The following is a 23,432-nucleotide window of genomic DNA, read 5'->3' as shown; positions in this document are numbered from 1 at the left end:
CACCAGTAACAATGGGTTACTTAGATGGTTTTTATTTCAAGTGGATTATAGGTTTAGGAATTCGGAGTGACCTAAAGAGCCTGGGTGGGAAAGGTCGCTTCCATACTCCAGTCCAGGTCTTACACGCCTAATAACAGACACCTGGGTTTGCTCAGCAGTGTGTGTTGTGCTGGGGCTGGAGAATGACCGTTCATGGTGGATAGTCTATGTTCAAGACTGAGAAGTGCTTGTAACAGAAAGTTGGTGACACCGTTTGATTTGTTTTGCCATACCCAAATAAAAGGACTGTTTGTTTTAGTTATTCATTTGTGCTGAAGAAAGCTGTTTTCATTTTGGAGCTATAAAGTTTGATGAACAATAAACCTTACTTTGTTTTGACCTTAAACCCTGTTTGCCTGTTTGTGTCTAAGCGACTACCAGAGAATAGTAACCTCTATACTGTGACTTAAACATTATTTTGCTCCTTTTAGTTTATTTTATCCTATGACTACGTCTAATTTGTAGTCAGGATAATTCACATAGTTTGTTCCTAGGAGCTCATCTTGATTTATAGACTCGGTATTTCCCAAAAGACAGCAGTTTATCCAGTGAAAGCCACTGGTTTGCTCTTACACTGCTGGAACGCTTACTAGCGTCAGTGTCTGGATCACTTGCCAACTATTTTGGAATCTGTCCATCGAAACTCGAGCATTGTCTGTTGATCTCCTTTTTGCTAATGAAAATATTCCTTTGACACAATCGATAGGGCCTTTCTTCAGTTTGCTTTGTTCTACCAGTATCTTTCTTACTGACAGGTTTCATATTCTAGATGCAACGTAATCGTCTACTGTAGAACAAGGTATTCTACATATGTTGTTTTTTGTCTGGTCGATGTCAAAGTCAAAACAATGTCAGGCCGCTAAAAGCAGTGGTTGATTATGAAGGAGCCAGTGACCAGATGACATCACCAAGAAAGAAATCTAATTTAAGCAAAGAGGATGGCTGGGGAGAGGGCATTTAAATGTACAGTAGGCAGGAGCTTTTCTTACCTACGGGTCATTTGTGAGCCGCAAGCTTTTTCTCGCACCGTTGGTTAATAATTGGAATTATGCAGGAAAAGCAAATAACAACCAAAGAAAATAATAGAGGTAAGAAGAGAACATGTCATATTTGTATAACTAACTTTTTGGTCCAGCTACTGTCATTCAGCAAACAACTTGTGGATTAGTCTTGGTCTTTAGAGCTGTCATTGAAATTCATTATTGAAGAATGCTGGTGCTTTATGGTTTCATGATTGATTTTTAACTCTACTCTGCCTCTGGAAATATTTATGCCAAACAAATCCATGGCAGTAAACTAGGATTGCCCAATATATTATACGTTTGATAATCCGTGGTAGACTAAGCGCAGCTGTGGCGCCATCCGGCACACTGCTCTGATGGCTGGTGTTAAAAGAATGGTCTCGTTAGTGAAGGATAAGAGATCTCACAATCATTTTCTTAGCTTTTATTTTATGTGCAATTCTTACTGGCCATCTGCTCTAGAAAAGCAAGTTTGAAATTCTGCATGTGATTTTTTTCCTTTGTACCCTACAGTTGTAAATTAACAATGTAAAAAATTAAATTGTCATGTTTTGGAGGGGTTTTTTTTTTGGATAGTTTATAATCTGTAGAATATTTTATGTAGGGGTTATAGTGCAGGTGCTACTGCTATCAGATTAATATGAGCAGTATTGGACTGGGAACCAAGGACCCACCAGTAACATTAATTCTGGGGGCCTACTCTTCAGCTACATGCAAATATTATTGGGATAGAGGACTCCACGCAGGCTACAGTTACTCTTTAATGTAATTTCTATGCTTCAATCAAATAATAAAATGTGTAGTTTTTAAATAAAAGGGATACTGTATGCTGCCTGTCTGTCTGACTCATGTACAGCGGCCCACCTGGGATTCGCCTGGTCCCCCGTGGACCAGTCCGATCCTGAACATGAGGCATAAGAAGGTGAAAATGAGAACTTTCGGCAGCCACCAGTACTTATGTTGAGAATATGTTTGACAATTATGGTAAATTCAATGGATATTTAGTAAATGTGTCACACTATAGAAGCTAGCCCTCGGTGAGTCGGCTTCCGTGAATGGAGAGGTGGACTCGTAATTTTGTAGATTTAGTATTTTAATGTTAGTTTGGAAAACTTTTTTTTAAAAGGATTGTACATTTATATCTTCTGTTTCCTTCCATCATTTCATGGGTCCACCTGTACTTGCAAATCTGGAGGGATAATAGCAATAGACTTTAATGTTGGTAATACAACTCTTTGTACTTTTTTATCCCACATATCTATTGACTTTTTGAATGTAGTCTTAATTATACATTGCTACTATGAATATGTGCTGTGATTTATGCCTACAGAGTCCATTAATGCACAGTATTGATCGCACTTAGGCGACTGCGGTATGTTCTAAAAATTGAGTTTTCTCGCTTAATCCCGTGTGTTTAGTGTATTTACAGAAAAGCTTCTGTACATCCGTAGGAGAAGTTGAACTCCATGGGAATGTTTTATCCGCATAATTCTGTTTCTTTCATTGAGAGAACAGTGTTTATTACAGTAACTTATTTGTTCTGTGATCAGAAGGACTCTGAGATTACATCTGATTGAGAGGATACTAGATGAGTTAAAACCTTTTCAAACAAAGTTAACTTTTCTTTCCGAGTTGGCTTTATTTCACTTCTTGTCATCTATCCTGTTTACCTTTTCACAAGGACAAACCCAGCACTAAATTATGACTTTCATCAGATAATTGCATTCAGCCCTAAATAAAATAAATGCAATAATCTTTTGGTATAAGTTCTTGAGTTGCTTCTTTTTCTAACATTTATGTTTTAATACTCTGTCAGTCATTTCTGTGTTACCTTGGAAACAAATGTATGAAGAACATGGCATCTAATAACTGCCATTATAATGTTCCTAAAGACGGTTGCCTCACTATTTTGACAACTTTTTTAGGTATGAAGTCAGTGAGCTGATCATTTTAAGTTTGGTTTCTGATTCTTCTGGTTTTAAGTTATAAACCCTTTACCTCTTGATAAAGTCAAGACTAGCAGTGAAGCAATATGTCTGGAGGTCTGAGCTGTTAGATTTGAATAAGTATGATGGCTGTCCTTTGTCAACTTAATTGGAGTGTAGTGTGTACAAACCTCCAACACAAGTCAAAACTGCCCTCTCAATTAGTTAGTAATATTAAGATATACATACATTAGGTGTTTAGTCTACCAATTTTATTTTATCAGTTGTGTTAGTGTTGGCTGTAAAACACGTTTTAATATTTCTAGTTGATATGATGGAAAAGGATAACTTGCTTTGTTGTTTTGGACAATTACATATACATTCTATAAACCCTACCGCCATTGTAAGGTCTGTACCCTCTTGTTATTGCTGATGGAAAAGGCTTGTCGTCCTACTTTTCACACACTTTTCATTAAAATGCAAAGTTAAATCATCCTTGCCAACCTTCATGGATTACGGAGTGTGGGATTATGAACATTGGGTGCATGCTCCCTTCTTTTTTTTTTTCGAGCTTGTTCCCTTTATACCCACCTTCCAGCTCCTTTTCCGCCTACAAGTTGATGAATAAATTTACTATTGGCATTGTTCAATCACTGTGTGGCTCTGAGTCACTACTCACTGGCAAGCCTTAAGACAGGGTAGTCAGGGGGTCTGACGTCAGATACCAGCAGGGCTCGTACTACAGAGGGGCAAGACAAAGGTGTGGTCAGGAAACAGTCCAGGGTCAAATGCCAGAAGGGTACAGTACTTCAAAATCAGGGAATACAGCAAATGGATAGTCAGAGGCGTATTCCTGGGTCAGACACTTGAGGTCAGAGAGGGTCAAAAGCAGAAGAAATAATCCACGAGAATTGTCACAATAGGTACAAAGTCAAAAACAAGATCAGAAGTCAGACACAGGGTTAAGCACACACGCCTACTTAAAGCAAAGCTACAACTGTCAATCTGCTGCTCACAGCAAGCCAGCTAAATAACTAGCAAATCATTTGAGGATGAGACACCTGGGGAAACATCAGGCATACCTGATCAAATGTAGCAGCAGGGTTGTCTATCAAAATGATGACAGCCCAGCATTCCCCATGATCAGATTGGATGACTGGACTGTCACTTACAAAACCAACAATCCAGCACACTCCAGATTCCATCGGTTTGCTGAGCTGTCACGCACAGCATCCCTAGGGTACATTCAGTCATGAAACCGTGACACAGTGATGATAATGTTAGATTAAGTAAGGACACACCCGTTTGACAAGAGGAATGGTAACTACCAATTTTCAATCTACCTAGGAGTGAAACAATCAGCAGAAAACATATAATGGAAACTAGTTATGAATGAACCCCTGAATGTTTGGTTGGGTTCGGACAAACAGTTAAAAGTTTACCTCCACTCACAGAGGCATCACATGATGAGAGAGTACTACTCCCATCAGCCTACACCTGCTGTCGCAAATAACTGCGGGAGCAGGTGGCAGCTGATAGGAGTAACCATCAGCCGCTGCTATAAATAAATACATTTTAAAAACGGAGTTGGTTCCTCTCTATTTTTGATAACTAGCATGACAAAACTGACAGCTGGGGGCTGCAATCCTCAGCTGTCAGCTATATCATGGCTGGTTATCAAGAATAGAGTGGTCCCCATGGCACAAAATCTATATACAGTATGTGAAAATGAGAGTGTGTGTGTGTATGTATCGGCAACCAATCACTAAGCATTTTTCATTTCACCAGAGCTGTTTATAAGAAGCTGAGCTGTGATTAGTTGCTATGAGCAACAGTTTTTCCTTGTAGACAGTTGTAGTAACTGAGGCCTATTATTCTTATGATTTCTATGGTGTTATCGTCCTTTTGTAAAGCTGGAAATAACATAATTTATTACCGTGCCGACACAGACCACCCTCTGACACAGACTGCAGGGGGAGCCCAGTATCACACAAGATTAGATACACAGCTCAGCAGTCAGTAACACAGGATAGGATTAGATACACAGCCCAGTATCACACAGGATAGGATTAGGTACACAGCTCAGCAGACTGTATCACACAGGATAGGATTAGATACACAGCCCAGTATCACACAGGATAGGATTAGGTACACAGCTCAGCAGACAGTATCACACAGGATAGGATTAGATACACAGCTCAGCAGTCAGTAACACAGGATAGGATTAGATACACTGCTCAGCAGACAATATTACACAGGATAGGATTAGATACACAACTCAGAAGACTGTATCACACAGGAGAGGATTAGATACACCGCTCAGCAGAGTGTATCACACAGGAGAGGATTAGATACATGGCTTAGCAGACAGTGTCACACAGGATAGGATTAGATACACAGCTCAGCAGACTGTATCACACAGGAGAGGAGGATTAGATACACGGCTCAGCAGACAGTATCACACAGGATAGGCTTAGATACATGGCTCAGCAGACAGTATCACACAGGATAGGATTAGATACATGGCTCAGCTGACAGTATCACACAGGATAGGATTAGATACACGGCTCAGCAGACAGCATCACACAGGATAGGATTAGATACACGGCTAAGCAGATAGTGTCACACAGGATGGGATTAGATACACAGCTCAGGAACAGGATGTGCCAAAGAAGAGGACCTTTTCATTCCAAGAATTCCTCTCATTCCATCTGATTTGCCTTTTGATTTGAAAGGCCTCCAATTTCCACTTCGACTGGCATTTGCAATGTCCATTAACAAGGACAGTCCTTTAAAGTAGTAGGGATCGATTTTCAATCTCCATGCTTTTCTCATGGTCAACTTTACATGGCCTGTTCAAGAGTTGGAACTGCCAAAAATCTGTTCATCTTTGCACAGGAAGGAAAAAACAAAAATGTTGTTTATCAAAAGGCTTTTGAATGAGTTGAAAATAAAATACTATCAATAATTGGGTAATAATTTAGTTAAATTGTGTTGCAAATCTGTAATGTTTAATATATGCTGTGAAATGTTATGTGCAATATAATCATTGTAATTTGTTATAACTAACCACAGTTAGTTACTATCCCCAGCAATGTCGGGCTCTTCAGCTAGTTATTTAAATGAAACTAAAAAAAATGGCATGGGGTCCCCACCATTTTTTGACAATCAGCCAAACTAAAGCAGACAGCTGGACGCTGGTATTCTTAGGTTGGTAAGTGGCCACGGATAATGGCTCCCGCCTGCCTAAAATAGCAGCCCGCAGCAGCCCCAGAAAAGGCACATCTATTAGATGCTCCAATTCTGGCGCTTTGCCCAGCTCTTTCCACTTGCTCTGTAGCTGTGGCAAGTGGAGTTCATATTTGTAGGGTTGATGCCAGTTTTATGGCCCCTGGCTTAAACCCACAATTTAGTAATGGAAAGATGTCTATAAGATACCTATCCATTACTAACCCCATAGTCAGATTGTAAATAAACACACAGCCAGAAATAAGTCCTTTATTTGAAATAAAAATAGTTTTTTACATTTTTATTTAAAAACAAAACTGCAAAGTTATACTCAACTTAGGCCCATTCCATTGGATCCCTCGTCCCCTATAAAAAACACAAAATAATAAGCAACAATAATACTTACCTTACACCCATTCCATTAAAGCTCTGGTCTCCTGAAAAAAAACAACCGTATCCCTGACCTGTCCGACATTTTGTCCCACGCCTTTATCCATGTCTGCGTAAGTGTTTTCAATTTGAACGGTGACAAGATGTGATCGTGCAGGCTGAAATCCACAGGAGAATGGTTTTCAGTGTCAGTGACTAGCGGAGATCAGATTACCGCAGGTTACTGAGGCTGCTTTCCCAGCTCACTTCACTGTGAAACAGTCCAATGAACTGCGTGAACTCTAGCATCGTGAGAAAAAGTCTTGCGGTGCAGCGCAGAGCTCAGTAAGTTCACCATGAGAAGTTTTCTTTACTGAGGTCACCACAGTTCATCGGCCCGGCTCACAGCAAAGTCAGCTGGGAATGCAGCCTCAGTGACCTGTGGTAACCTCAATGATGTCACCACTAGTCACTGACGCTGCACTCGCAGCAGCTCATTCTCCTGTGGTTTTTAAATTAGACAGGCGCGCATAGATGCCTCTCCATTACTAACTGGTGGGCTTTATGCCAGCGGCCATAAAACTGCTGACATCAACTCCACTTGCCACTGCCACAGGGCAAGTGGGAAAAACAGGGCTAAGCACCAGTATTGGCGCATCTAAGGCTACTTTCACACTTCCATCTTATGGTGTACGTCGCAATGCGTCGTTTTGGAGAAAAAACGCATCCTGCAAAGTTGCCCTCAGGATGCGTTTTTTTCTCCATAGACTTGCATTAGCGACGCATTGCGACATATGGCCACACGTCGCATCCGTCATGCGACGGATGCGTCGTGTTTTGGTGGCTGCGACACACAAAAAAACGTTCAATGCAACGTTTTTTGTCCGTCAGTTCCACTTTTTCCGACCGCGCATGCGTGGCCGGAACTCCGCCCCCTCCTCCCCGCTCATCACACTGGGCAGCGGATGCGTCGTAAGACTGCATCCGCTGCCCACGTTGTGCTAAATTTAGCACAACGTCCATCGGTACGTCGGGCCGACGGTTTGCAACGGCCCCGTACCGACGGAAGTGTGAAAGTAGCCTCATAGATGCTCTTCTTCTGGGGCGGCTGCGGTCTGCTATTTTTAGACTGGAGGGGAAATATCCGTGGCACCTTACCAGCCTGAGAATACCAGCCCTTCACTATCTGCTTTAGCATGGTTGGATGTAAAAAATGGAGGGCTTTTAATTTTTTGTATTTAACCCCTTTCTGACCTCGGATGGGATAGTACGTCCGAGGTCAGAAGACCCTCTTTGATGCGGGCTCTGGTGGTGAGCCCGCATCAAAGCCGGGACATGTCAGCTGTTTTGAACAGCTGACATGTGCCCGCAATAGGCGCGGGCAGAATCGCGATCTGCCTGCGCCTATTAACTAGTTAAATGCCGCTGTCAAACGCAGACAGCGGCATTTAACTACCGCATCCGGCCGGGCGGCCGGAAATGACAGCATCGCCGACCCCCGTCACATGATCGGAGGTCGGCGATGCTTCAGTATTTTAACCATAGAGGTTCTTGAGACCTCTATGGTTACAGATCCCCGGCAGCTGTGAGCGTCACCCTGTGGTCGGCGCTCACAGCACACTTGATTTTCTGCTGCATAGCAGCGAACAGCAGATTTCTGCTATGTAGCAAAGGCGATCGTGCTGTGCCTGCTTCTAGCCTCCCATGGAGGCTATTGAAGCATGGCAAAAGTTTAAAAAAAAGTTTAAAAAAATGTGAAAAAATAAAAAATATAAAAGTTTAAATCACCCCCCTTTCGCCCCAATCAAAATAAATCAATAAAAAAAAAATCAAACCTACACATATTTGGTATCGCCGCGTTCAGAATCGCCCGATCTATCAATAAAAAAAAGCATTAACCTGATCGCGTAGCGAGAAAAAAATTTGAAACGCCAGAATTACGTTTTTTGGTCACCGCGACATTGCATTAAAATGCAATAACGGGCGATCAAAAGAACGTATCTGCACCAAAATGCTATCATTAAAACTGCCAGCTCGGCACGCAAAAAATAAGCCCTCAACCGACCCCAGATCATGAAAAATGGAGACGCCACGAGTATCGGAAAATGGCGCAATTTTTTTTTTCTTTTTAGCAAAGTTTGGAAATTTTTTTCACCACTTAGGTAAAAAATAACCTAGTCATGTTAGATGTCTATGAACTCGTAGTGACCTGGAGAATCATAATGGCTGGTCAGTTTTAGCATTTAGTGAACCTAGCAAAAAAGCCAAACAAAAAACATGTGTGGGACTGCACTTTTTTTGCAATTTCACTGCACTTGGAATTTTTTTCCCGTTTCCTAGTACAAGACATGGTAAAACCAGTGATGTCGTTCAAAAGTACAACTCGTCCCGCAAAAAATAAGCCCTCACATGGCCAAATTGACGGAAAAATAAAAAAGTTATGGCTCTGGGAAGGAGGGGAGTGAAAAACGAACACGGAAAAACGAAAAATCCCAAGGTCATGAAGGGGTTAAATAATTTTTTAAAAAAATGACACGGTTATCTATTGTTGGTAACCAACCATGATAAAACTGACAGCTGAGGGTTGCAGCCTGCAGCTGTCAGTTTTGCCATGCTGGTTATCAAAAAGAGAGAGGAACTCATGCCGTTATTTATTTATTTACAGCGCTGGTGACTGCTGATGAATAGCCTCATCAGCCACCGCTTGTTCTTGCTGTTATTAGCGGCAGCAGGTGTTGGCTGATAGGAGTAGTACTCCCATCAGCCGATGCCTGTGACCGTAGGTAAACTTTTTGCCACCAGTCAGAGCTGCCTGACTGGTCATCTGACACCGTGGGAGCCACAGCGTTCTGACCGGTGGTAATAATCTTACCGCTGATCAGAGCCACCGGTGTTTCTCACCTGTCATGCAGTTGACGGTGTAGGAAACACCTGATGTTTGGGGTGCCGAACCTGAACAGTACAATGGACTTCCTGGTGAAGTCCATGTTCGGTGTCCATGCCTGAAAACAGTAGGTGTTCGGTACGGACTCCGAACTTTACTGATCAGGTTTGCCCATCTCTAATAGAAACACTTGCACCAATTCTGCATTTTTCACCCACTCCTGATTTTGCCTTTCAAATACTGATGTATAATACTTTCCAAATGCTAAGCGTGTGGCCGTGGCCTAAAAGAAAATTTTAAAAGAAAAGATGCTTCAGAATTGTTATTTCAGGAAGAACAGAAATATTTGGTAAAACAGACAGACTAGTTTTTTGGACCAGTCCTCTAAGGCCACGTGCACACGTTGCAGAAAGTGGTGCGGATTTTTCCAGACTGATTTTGGTAAATCCACAGGTAAACCGCACTGCGGAATTACCTTGGATTTACCGCAATTTTTTGGCGGATTTTGTGCGGATTCCACCTGTTGTTTTACACCTGTGGATTCCTATTATGGAGCAGGTGTAAACCGCTGTAGAATCCGCACAAAGAATTGACATGCTGCAGAATAAACAATGCTACGTTTCCGCTTTTTTTTTTTCCGCAGCATGTACTCTGTGGATTTTGTTTTCCATAGCTTTATATGGTACTGTAAACTCATGGAAAACTGCTGCGAATCCGCAGCGGCCAATCCGCTGCGGATCCGCAGCAAAATCCGCAATGTGTGCACATACCCCAAGAGTGAGATAACTATACATGTAGGTGTAATGTGTATCCTTGTCTAGCATGTGAAGGAGCAGACTATCAGTTTCATGACTTCATCTTCGTTGGTATTGAATAGGCAGGATGGGATTTTATGAGTTGGGAAGACATGGACACCATACATGGTCATATGTGCTGAATAAGGCCCAGGAAGTTCTGCTGGCAGATTTTCTACATAACTTCTAACTTATGACAGAATGTGATGTTCACTAAGGCTGAGCATAGCCCAGCATGATATAAACATTGTCATTTTCCTCTTTTCTTAAAACAGAAAGAAGCAAACCCTGAGTGAGAAGATTTGTACACGTCGCAGCATGAATTCGGGTGAGCTTCTTAATGTGTGTTCTGATTATGGTTTGGCTCAATTGTTTTGCAGTTGGTGCTGTGTAAAGACGGTTGTTTTATTTTATTCAGCTAAAATAGTTAAATAGTTTTATTTGCTAAATATAAATACTCTATTTAATTGTAAAGTTTGTATATGTGAAGGAGAAATACTAAAGCGGTTTGTCATAATACAATGATGTGCATGAAGTCATGAGATGGCCAGGTATTGACTCACTGACAATCAAATTATTATTCCCATAATAGCACATGAGTGTAAAATGTTTGTGTATGATGGCTAAAACTCTACTGACTGAATGCTGTGTAACGCAGATAATGAAGTTAGCATATTCCACAACGTGGTCAACGGGATAACATCAAATTGCAACATACAAGATAAAGGTGAGATATTGTAATGAAATGCTCATTGCTGCTGTATAAATGTTTTGTACAATATTCATTTTATTTTGATAGGTTACATCAGTGTAATTCACCTCTATCTTGCCTCGGTAATGCCTCTTCCTGCCATAAAGGGAGCCTGTCATTATGAAAATGCAGTACAATCCGCAGGCGCCATGTTGTAGAGCAGGGGTAGCTGAGTAGATTGATTTATAGTTTTGTGAGAAAATATTCACAATAACATGAGAGTTACTCATTTAATCCTCTGCTTTTTTGGGGACTTTTGGTCCAGTGGGCAGTTCTATCAGTGACTGACAGCTTTCTTTGTATAAGAGTGCATACAGAGGTAGCTGTCAGTCACTAATAGGACCACCCACTAGACTGAAAGTCCCGAAAAAGCAGAGGATTCATTGAATAAATCTCAGGTTATTGTGAATAGCGAGGTATGGAGTATACTTCAGAAGTTCACAAATGCAAATAAAGACTTCACAGATATAACTTTTGAAGATCTGGTATATTGCTATTCTGCTAATTTCAGGATGTGTCCATACACTACCAGACCACAATTGGGTACATGCAGAACAATAACTACATGTAGGGAATGTCACAATTAAGTGATCTATACATAGAGTTGCACATATTCCCAATAATTTAAGGAGACAATAACACTCAATCCCAACAACTTACAAGGTTTACATCAAGCCCTGTGGGGCTAAAATCATCCACATGTGCATATGTTCATTAATGCTTAGTCTGTTATGCTCAAAGGGAGTATATACTACTAGGACAACCCCTTCTCATTCCTCATGTTTGGCTCCATTATAATAAAAACATTTACACTCCCTTCCCGTGTCAGTGCCGTTCTACCGGTGACGGCCCTTGTGTTCCCGGGGCTCACGTAAGGTTATTACGTCATATGAGGCCGCAGGGGCCAATCAGTGCTGGCGTCACTGCCCCCGCCTTTGGATGTATAGAATATCAACAGGAAATCCAGGCTGCAGCTGCTCTCTAACTTTCTCTTGATGTTTGATTTGTCAGAGGACAGGGACAGTGACGCCAGCGCTGATTGTCCGCAGGGCTCACATGTCATAACCTCCTCACATGAGCTCCGGGAACGCAAGGGCCAACACCGCTGGAACGGCGCCTGCATAGGAGGTGAGTATAAGTGTTTTTATTTTAATGAAGCCAAACATGATCAAAGTGAAGGGGTTGTCCTAGTAGTGGAGAACCCCTTTAACACTAATCCAAAAAAGTGACCAGAATTGAAAAAAAGGATATAGTCGGGGGCCACTGTAATTTGAGAATGACTTAATAAGGTGAAATTAGTTTTATACGTTACCTATTGAAATGCTATATAATACGCTACATGATCGTTGACATAAGGTGGTAGAATTGGTTTGGTAAGAGCACAAGACTTTATAGAAAGAGAGATAAAGGACAGTGCTAATAACATCTGTGAAGTGCTGTAGAATTAATGGCGCTATATAAGTCAGTAAAATCTATAGAAGAAATAAGAGGGAAGGAAGCCATCTACACCTCCAGTGGTCCGGTAGTCCAAGCTTGGGTATAATACAAGTAGCTGAAGAAATAAAGCAGATGGTGGATTTGGTGCTTTTGATTCTTTCTTATTCTGTGAGATCCTTTTTTTGTAATTACCTTCCTGATAATTTTAGACAATAATGATATGTCAGTAAATAATTTTAGTTTAATTTTGGTAAATGTCATTCTTCTTTCTCCTAGTCCCATAATACGTCCGTGTGAAGCTTCAGGCTGACTTTGTATAACTAGCTGTCACTGTGTCTGCACTGTACACTCATTATGGCTATTTAGCTAATTACCGTAGTTTGAGTTACAGCCCAGTCACATCCAGAGCTCTAATTACGTTACTAATTTCAAATCATTTATTGGCTTATTTGTAAATTATAGAAACACCCATGTTTCCCTTCTATTCCTCAGTGTAAACATCATGTAGCTACACTATGTATTGCCTGGCCTTGGTGACAGTAAGGCCCTGTACACACACGGTAGAGCAGGCTCTGATGGGTGCCTTGTGTACCGAGTACCGACACTATCCAGAAAAAAGCATTTAAAGGGGTTGTCAACTAACTGGACTACCTTTTTTTGAATGACCATATACTCACCTTCTGCACTGATGATCCTCCAGAGATGTCGGCTCCGAGTCTCCTGAGACTCACATGACGTTGTTATGCCACGTGAGCCCTGCAGCCAATCAGCAGCTGATTTTGGGCTTCTGCGCTCTCATTTCTTCCATTTATCCAAGGTTCATGCCTTTCGAGGAACCTCACACAAGCAGAAGTAGTAGGAGCACTCAGGCTAATAGTGGATGCTGATTGGCTGCAGCGCTCACGTGGCATAACATTGTCATGCGAGCCCCAAAGCTGACATGGCTGGAGCAGCACCAGCGCAGAAGCTGAGTATATGGTGTTTTTATTTTACAAGGGGGAGTACTTCATTTAAAAAGGGGTTGTCTAAGTATTGGAAAATCCCTTTTAACTGCATAGCATACCTTCACTGTAGAATGCATGTTATTTGCTTTATTGCATAAAAATTGCATTTCGGAATACCCTTGTTACCCCAAGCATTCGATAAAGAAAGTTCTACATTTCTGAAGGCCTCCATACACATTAGACGAATGTCGGCCGAACCTTCTGATGGTCAACAATCTGATGTATATGAGGACCTACTGACTCTCCCTTGACAGATGATGTCAGGGGAAATAGGGATCCAGCATGCCTGATTTTGGATCGCTGATCCTTTTGGTCTCTGTGAGATAAGCTGTGAACTGTGATGTCTATCAGCGGCTCACTCATAGGGTGTAGTCAAACGGCGGTATATATTGGACCAAGATCGTAACTCATTGCATGGTCTCGCCAGCAGCTCTCTCGACTCTAGCGTGACAGCTTTATGTATTGCTATGCAGCTGTTAATAGTTAGGGAAAGGAAAAGAAAAGGAAGAGGATTAGAGAATAAAATATAACTTTTTATTAATTATATTAAATATTTAAGATAAAATAAAATACAGTAAATCCACATACACCCAGATGAGGATGTATATTGAGCCGCTGCTTAGCTATATTATTGTGTACCTAATAAAGTTGTGACTCATTTAATTCCCCATTGCATTGCTAGGTTGTAAAGTGATTTTTTTTTTTTAATAAGTGGATCTCTGACTATTGTCCCTTATTAATTAAAGGCCAGTTTTAAATAGTATCCATAGTTCATATATTGGGTCATATCACATCAAGAAATATCAAATATGATAAATATCTGCTTATGTCAGATCTGACTATATAGTGATCACCACTTGATTCCTATTTTGAAGGTTAAATATTCCAGTGATGCTGTTGCATGTCACCAGACGGGGTTATTATTATGATATCATAGAAATGTTATATCTGGAACAGGCTGTATCAAGTCTGTATGCGACTGATATAAAGTATGTTGCGGTTGTCAGGCAATGTATCTCTGCCTGTATGCTACTAGCCATATCAGGTGTATAGGCAGCAAATATAAAGAACATTGCAGCTATGAGACAATGTATCTCTGCTGTAATATGGATAAAATTGATATCTAGCTCCAAACATGCTGTCAGATGATCTGACACACGAGCCACACCTGATCTGTATGCGGCTAAAATGAGGGACCTCATATGGATATAGCAGCTATTAGTATCTCCTTCCCGGAGACCACGCTGACGCTTGAAAGTAATTAGAGCACAGATGTAAGTAAGCTGTCAGATCATAGTTAGCTTGTCAAGCCGTGCTATTGGTAGAGCGCATGTTTGCGTCTATGATTACTGCCTAGTATCCAACCGGAGCATGTGTCCCTGACGAGCGTTTCGCCTGGATACTAGCTTTTTCTCTGCAGCTGTCACACGCGGTTCGGGAGAGCCGCCAACAAGTCCATACAATGCGTTCTAATCTCAGTCCTATTTATACGCCCATCTGACTGCGCCCAAAGATAACACAGGATACAAAAGATACAAAAGAAAGAGGGTGGTTATCCAGCGAAGACAAATCCAACTAAAAATGAAAAAACCTTCTTTATTAAAGTAGTAAAAAATGAAAAAACACACTGGTCTCTATGAAAGTTCACAAAGACCACACAGGAGCATTGGGCAGAACAAGCTATTTTTCTGTGTACGACGGAGTCTGAAGAAGTAGCTGCCAGCCAAATGATTGGCCAAACCATTGTCCGGCTGAATGCTCCTAAGATTGGCTGGGATGTACCAGTTTTGTTGAGGAAGACTGCCAAATGCATAGAAAACAAGCAGCACTTTGAGATAAAAGACTTTTTTTTATAATGTTGTTTAAACAAAGTCCTACATTGCTACTGAACAGGAAGACTTTATAGGGGTATATCAGAAGTAGATAGCTGGTCACACTTCTTTTCTGTTATTACTTGCAGCCTGTGTGAATAAGCTCACTAACTCTACATTCACTTTACATTTGTGATATGCGTTTAGTGTGTAACCTGGGAAAGTTCCCAACATACATGCCAAATATATAAGTACATATTAAATGGAGTCCATAAACGCTTTATCGATACAATCGTGGAGTTCACAAGTGATTTTCTGTTTGATTTCAATTTTCCAGGCCGCAGGAAGACACAACGCTCCCAATCTGGTGATCATTGGGATACCCACCATAATCTAACAATTATCTATGCAGTGGGTAGGCGATCACTTGATTAGACGGGAATATTTCTGTAAGACTGAATGTATAAACTAGATAAAAGCTGGTACAAATCTGTACATATCTAATATTCTGCTCATACAATGTCAGCAGGGATTTTGTCAATATGTCAAAGACATCTCTCCAATCCCAGGATAATTGACAATTGGGTCAAGAAGATTTATGGACTCCAGAGATCATGCAAATATTTAATTTTAGTATTTTTCTTGGCAACAAAGAAACGGGAAATATCCAGTAATTATAGAAATATGTTTCTACGTCCGCAAAGAAAATGAAACATTGTTAACAATAATCATGTTGGAAAGTGTGTGACATACTGAGTGTTGTGTTACTTTTGTGTCCTCAGCAGATGACTCTCCCTTAATTACACGTTCATGCTCTGCTATTACAATCATTCCTGTGAAGGCAGTACAAAACTTTCCTGATCTTGTACCATCTCCAGGTATATGCTTGGAACGGGAATGAAGTCGTGTTTATTCTGCGTTACGGGCTACGTTTGCTTCACAGCTCGATATCATTACCTTCATATACATGCTTGGCATTTTTGCATTGATAAATGCTTTTATCTTAGTTTACATTTCACTAGACAGGCATGTTTGCAATATTACCGCTCACTCTATAGTTAACCGAGATGATACGGCACGATTGTTATATCTGCTTGGTGTTTATTTTCATTATGTAGAAAATGACCATATGCTGAATGTATTGGGCTAATGTAATCTATGCACAGAGCCATCCATTAATACTAATACTAAGTCAACTGAAGGGCATAAAGCATCAATTATCAAGGATTAATTCAGAAAGTTTTACAATATAGCTGTATATACCTGATTGCATTTATTATGTTACATGGTTATTATGAAAGGCACAAAAATATCACATTTTTAGGAGGACTCATTAGATATCTGGCTAGAAAGAAAAAACATGCTAGACAGGGGGCACATAAAACATAGTGAATCTTATTTAAAAAAATATAGAATAAAAAAAGATCCACACAGAGATAAAATGAGACAACACGTGAGTATGACTGCAATTAATGGCTACAATAATGCAGGCTTAAAGATATACATACAATAATAGATCAAGGGACATGGTCAAAAAGATTACAAATAAGGTGCAAGTGTGACATGAGCATGACTAATGCTTAAAGGGGTTGGATAAATAGGTCTGCAGTTACTCTGTGTCACTGCGGACTTATGAATGCCCCCAGAACATACACTTGTATTGGACGTGGCTGCATCCCGTCTAATGACTCTGCCATCCAATGGGCATAGCTGACTAGAGACCGTGGCCTTGCTTCATACAAGTGTATGAAAGCGAGGCTGCGCCCACTGCCCAAAATATGTATAACGTATACATATCCTTCGGTCCTGGGTCAGAAACCTGCGAATCCCCGCAGCGCAGTGTGTGCGCTCTGGGGAGGATTCATAAATCTACAGTCATACAGAGATTGCAGACTTATCGATTTGGACTGAACAATCCCGTTAAAGCACAATGGGATGGAGTACCTATATTGTACAAAGATGGTAACAGTCAGCCAGCTGGAACATATGCAAAAGCATACAGTTGTGCTCAAAAGTTTACATACCCCGGCAGAATTTTTGCTTTCTTGGCCTTTTTTCGGAGAATATGAATGATTACACCAAAACTTTTTCTTCCTTCATGGTTAGTGGTTGGGTGAAGCCATTTATTGTCATACTACTGTGTTTTCTCTTTTTAAATCATAATGACAACCCAAAACATCCAAATGACCCTGATCAGTAGTTCACATCCCCTGGTGATTTTGGCCTGATAACATGCACAGAAGTTGACACAAATAGATTTGAATGGCTACTAAAGGTAATATCCTCACCTGTGACCTGTTTGCTTGTAATCTGTGTATCTGTATAAAAGCTGAGTGAGTTTCTGGGATCCAGACAGACTCTTGCTTCTTTCATCCAACCACTGACGTTTCTGGATTGTGAATCATGGGGAAAGCAAAAGAATTGTCACCGGATCTACGGGAAAAGGTAGTTGAACTGTATAAAACAGGAAAGGGATAACAAAAGATATCCAAGGAATTGATAATGCCAGTCAGAAGCGTTCAAACTGTGATTAACAAATAGAAAATCAGGGGCTCTGTAAAAACAAAACCACGGTCAGGTAGACCAACAAAATGTTGTCCACAGCTGCCAGGAAAATTGTTTGGGATGCAAAGAAAAACCCACAAATAACATCAGCTGAAAAACAGGATTCTCTGAAAACTAGCGGTGTGGCTTCAAGATGCACAATAAGGAGGCACTTGAAGAAAAATGGGCTGCATGGTCGAGTCGCCAGAAGAAAACCATTACTGCGCAAATGCCACAAAGTATCTCCTACAATACATAAAACAGCACAGAGACAAGCCTCAAAACTTCTGGAACAAGGTAATTTGAAGTGATGAGACCAAAATTTAATTTGTTGGTCACAACCATAAACATTACATTTGGAGAGAGGTTAACAAAGCCTATGATGAAAGGCACACCATTCCTACTGTAAAGCACAGAGGTGGATTGCTGATGTTTTGGGGATGTGTGAGCTACAAAGGCACAGGAAGCTTGGTCAAAGTTGAAGGAAAGATGAATGCAGCACGTTATTAGCAAATACTGGAGGCAAATTTGCACTCATCAGCCCGGAAGCTGCACATGGGACGTACTTGGGCGTTCCAACATGACAACGATCCAAAACACAAGGCCAAGTCGACTTGTCATTGGCTACAGCAAAACAAAGTGAAGCTTCTGGAGTAGCCCTCTCAGTCTCCTGACTTCAATATCATTGAGCCACTCTGGGGAGATCTCCAGCGTGCAGTTCATGCTAGACAGCCCAGGAATTTATAGGAACTGGAGTTTCCAAGAAGAGTGGGCAGCTTTACCATCTGATAAAACAAAGAACCTCATCCACAACTACCACAAAAGACTTCAAGCTGTTATTGATGTTAGAGGGGGCAATTCAGATAAGAAAATGGGGTATGTGAACTTTTGATCAGGGTTAATAGGATGTTTTGGGTTGTCATTATGATTTATAAAGAGAAAACACAGTAGTTTGACAATATATGACTTCACCCAACCGCTAACGATGAGTGGAGAAAAAGTTTTGGTGTTGTCATATATATTCTCTGAAAAAAGGCCAAGAAAGCAAAAATTCTGCTGGAGTATGTAAACTTTGGGCACAGCTATATATGGATAAACATGAAAAAGTCAGATTTTTATATCTATAAGAGAGGGCAAAATAGCAAATTTAGATATAGATGTGAAAAAATTATACCAATTTTTAGCTAGCTGAAAGAAATAAGAACACAACAGTCAAAATTAATTGAATTTGAAACGCAAGATAGTGACTACATAGTTAGTAGAAAACAGACATGGAAAATTTGCCAAATGGATAAATGTACATCATAGCCATCCTAGCTGCCAAAAATAAGCAGCTAAGGGCATAAAGCCATATTGCATGAATAGAACACACCCAACCATAGGAGCACACCCGACGCACGTTTCGCCTGAGCTTCGTCCAGGGCGTGAGATTTCTGCATAGGTAGCATTGAGTTGCAAGTTGTTTTTAGTATAGTCTGTAGATGAAAATCACTAAATGAAACAAAAGCAAATTATAAAAGTGTGATGATACCCAAAAATTGCAATGAATGTAATTTAATTAAATTAAAAAAACGTTGGCACTGGAAACTCAACACACCTTTAGGCCTCATTCAGACATCAGTGATTTTTCATGTACATAAAAAACGGTCCAGGTGTCATTAGTGTGTTTCATCAGTGTTTGGTCACCATCATCGGTGATTTTCATGTATGGAAAATAAATGAATACATTACAAAGCTTCTAAGCTTCTCCTATCCATTGCAATATGAAGCATGGGCAGCACACGGATTGTACATAGATGATATTCATGTGCTGTCCGTGATTTTCAGAGACCCATAGATTTGTATGGGTGATTTGTGAGCCACGACTTCCATCAAGAATGGACAATAATTAATTAAAATCTAGAATACTATGACAATATTAAAAGGTGCAACAAAGCTAATACAAAGCAATATCATGTGATCTTGTATAGTAATTGTCCCAGAATCCAATAGGGACTGTTTAACCATTTCTGTAAATGATGTAAAGCGATTGGTAGTGGATCGTCTCTGCTCCTCTCAGGTGTGGCTTGGAGCTTGCACGCTGCTTGTGACATGCATGCTGCAGTACAGGGCACAGCTGCAGCCTCTCCTGTAACTCTAGATTTTCTTCACCCTTTCCGCCATTATAAATGCCATACATTCTACTGTGGTGCCAAAATATTGCTCCATGATGGTGGTGATAATTGGCAGAAACTAGGTTACGATGTTTAAAAAAAAAAAAAAGTTGCATGTGGGATAAAAGGACGTTACAAACGGGAGCTGTTGTAAAATGATTTCAAATGTCTGCGGAAATCTTTGTATCTAATAAATTAGCAAAATACATTCTGAGCATATATTTCTATTACACAAAACACTGGGAACAATGGAGGTGACAGAGGCAGGGGTGTTGCTTTTCTGTCACTTCTATCGCAGTGCTTGAATTCAGAGATTCCAGATAATGTAAGTGACACCTGAATTCTGCTGATAGACGGAACATACAGCGACGGGGGATTTTAGGCTACGTTCACATTTGCGTTGTTGGGCGTTGCGTCGGAGACGCAACGCACAACGCATGCAAGACGCATGCAAAAGCGCATTGTTTTGTGACTCATGCGTCCATTTTTGGCTTGATTTTGGACACAAAAAAAATGCAACATGTAGCGTCCTGTGCGCCCTGACGCTTGCGCCAAAAATGACGCATGTGTCACAAAACGCAAGACAACGCATGTCCATGCGCCCCCATGTTAAATATAGGGGCGCATGACGCATGCGTCGCTATGTGTCGCCGAACCTGCGCCCGACGCAACGCAAATGTGAACGTAGCCTTAACTCTTCTCTTCACGTTTGTATTATTAGTCAATGCAGAAATACTTGTTTGAAAATATACATTTAAGTTTGATGCCTTACTTGGTGACTTGCATGAAATACCGATTTGTTGGGGGTTTTTGCATTTGAGCCTAGTTGGGTATACATTACTAGGGTTTGCCAAGATAACCTTTCTGATTTATTCTTTATTTTTATTGCTATAATAGTTTTGCCATTTCGCTTTGCTTTACTGTTCTTGTATTGTGCTTTCCTGAATGGAAACCTAGGTGGATTTGAGAAAAGCATGGCGGTATCTAATGTAAACATGTTTATCACTATCATATGTCATACATTTATCTGCCTTAAGAAAAGTGCACAATGTATATTTTATATTATGTTAATGGAGACTCCGTGTCTCTTCTAGAAGTGGATCCTACTAAAGTATGCACTGGAAAAGGAGCCGTGACCCTCCGAGCATCCACACCACAAGGGGACATCCAGAAAAGTAGATCCACATTGGACATTGAACTTTCACCAAGTAAGTCAGCTATTGGAAGTGCGATCTGTTCTCAGTAGCTTGGGGCGCCACATAAAGTTTAACACTGTACTGAGCATGTGAAAACCCCCAGCGTAGCCTGACCTGGTGAATACTTTAGGGGGCATTTACTTAGTACTAGAGGTCATACAGCTGTCTCAATCAGACCGGCTCTGGATTTGGATGCAGCAAATGTGCCTCCTAATAGGTTTGGTGCATCTTGTGTTGTCCATGTGCCATGAACTGAAATCTGTGGAGGCTGAGCGCTGACATAGATTTCTACTATAATTTAATATTTCTGGTGTACCTTACAGTAAATTTGTTAGGCAATGGTCAGGTCTGCTCCATCCTGCTAATTTATAAGTGTTAAGAGTGATGGAATAGGGGTTAAAAAGTCTCAAATCTTTGCACACGTATTCCCCATATAAATTTAAAGGGAGTCTGTAATCAAGTTTTTGCTATGTAATCTGAGGACACCTTGAGGTAGGGGTTGAAACACCAATGTTAACGATGTGTTATATGTCTGACTGTGTGCTGTTGTTTACTTACAGTGAAGGTTTTATCACCTGGTGATAATCATTGCCCACACTAAAGCAGCGTATGCATACTAATCTGACTCCGCCCCATCCTGTGATAAGCAGCTCTCTGTCTATAGCTATGTATATAGAGAGCCTGGTGTGGGCGGGGTCAGCTTTCTCAGCTCTGCTTTATGCTAAAAACTGTGATTGTGTCCGAACTGCTGTGCCCAGTAAACTAAGTGATACATCGTTGGAGTCATGGTCTCTTTGCCTACATCATGCTTCTCACAGATGAGGTAGCAAAAACCTGCTGACAGATTCCCTTTAAATAGTTTATAGAGTAACTCTCAGATTAGGAATCACCTGGGAGATGTCTGCCAGTGCATGCAAAGGTGAAGAACCCCTAGATGCTATAAGAAACCTCCACTTTACAGGCTGGTTGGAATTATCTTTCCACTTTTGTCCATGTCCATGTACTGTGTCTAGTATTACAGCTCAGTGACATTCCAGTGAACAATAAGTCCAGAAGAGTAATTGTCCCCCTCGCTATTTCCACAAATTTGCAGAACATTCTGAAACATTTATACTTGCATAGGCAACACGGTGGCTCAGCGGTTAACATTGTTGCTTTGTAGCGCTGGGGTTCTGGGCTCAAATCCCACCAAGGACAACATCTGCAAGGAGTTTGTATGTTTTGCCCATGTTTGTGCAGCTTTCCTCTGGGTTCTCCGTTTCTCTGGTTCTCCAAAGACATACTGATAAGGATTTCAGATTACAGAAATTATGATATCTGTACAGAGCTGTGGAAATTAATAACAAGAAATTTAAAAAAAATTGCCATTGACAAAAATGCCTGAACCACGTTGCTGTATGGATCATTAACACCCATCTGTAATGACAGCTGTGTTAAGCCTTTGGCATCATCTTGTAATGTGTGGAATTGGCACTTGATATATATTGACTTAAAGGGATTACAATCTCGAGCGGTGGCTCACATGTAATCTTTATGTATGCTTGAAGCATGTCAGGATTCAAAGCTATTATTGACTGAATCATGTGGTCAATATTACATGTAGATTTATTGTATTCAGTCCTAAATATTACATTATTACAAATAGATACCATTTTATTGATGTCTAAACATGCAAGTGACAAAGTCTATTTTATGGCAGATGTATGATGTCCAATCAAGCCAGAGCAATTGCAAAATGGAATTGCCATGTATAGTCCTAGTTATCGTAAGTCAAAGCTGTACAAAATGTCAAATCAGTCCCTTAAATGGAATCTGTCATCAGCATTGCGCAGAGTAAACTACACACACTGTTAGGTCAGCACTGTTATACTGATTACAATGATATCTTGGTTGATGAAATCCGTCTTGTGGCTGTTTTTTAATCTCTATTTTCAGTTAATGAGATTCTCGTGCTTCGGGGCGGGCCGTGCGAGGTTCAGGGGGTCTGTATGTGGTGCTCTGCTTAGATATTCATCTGTATGGTTTTTGACAGGTCACTGATCCATCATTGACCTACTTCCTATTTTACAAACTGAATATAATATGGTTTGAAAAAAGAAATTCACATCCATCAGGCAGGTGCCGGCAGCGACGCCTGCACTGTTGCATGATACGGGGGATAATATGCATATTTTCATTTTATTTAGACATATAGTTTTGTTTAAGAATTTTTTTGGGGCAGAGAAAAAAAATCAGGCTTCATCAAGATGGCCGCACCTGTGTAGGAGCATCCATT

General features: G+C 40.7%; 1 protein-coding gene across 1 annotated transcript in view; it reads left to right on the top strand.

Moving 5' to 3' along the window:
* LOC143769959 (sorbin and SH3 domain-containing protein 1-like) overlaps window positions 1–23,432 on the top strand; it is a 272,947-nt gene that overhangs the window by 99,473 nt on the left and 150,042 nt on the right. Inside the window, exons 3-6 of the mRNA XM_077259068.1 lie at window positions 10,537–10,589; window positions 10,920–10,988; window positions 16,047–16,142; window positions 21,056–21,169. Of these exons, the coding sequence (XP_077115183.1) occupies window positions 10,580–10,589; window positions 10,920–10,988; window positions 16,047–16,142; window positions 21,056–21,169 (289 nt within the window). The 5' untranslated portion in view covers window positions 10,537–10,579. The remainder of the gene's footprint in view (window positions 1–10,536; window positions 10,590–10,919; window positions 10,989–16,046; window positions 16,143–21,055; window positions 21,170–23,432) is intronic.

Source organism: Ranitomeya variabilis, chromosome 4 (assembly GCF_051348905.1).
Source record: "Ranitomeya variabilis isolate aRanVar5 chromosome 4, aRanVar5.hap1, whole genome shotgun sequence".
NCBI classification, from domain to species: Eukaryota; Metazoa; Chordata; class Amphibia; order Anura; family Dendrobatidae; genus Ranitomeya; species Ranitomeya variabilis.
The sequence above is the reverse complement of the archived record's forward strand: the minus strand, read 5'-3'. Positions and strand labels throughout refer to the sequence as shown.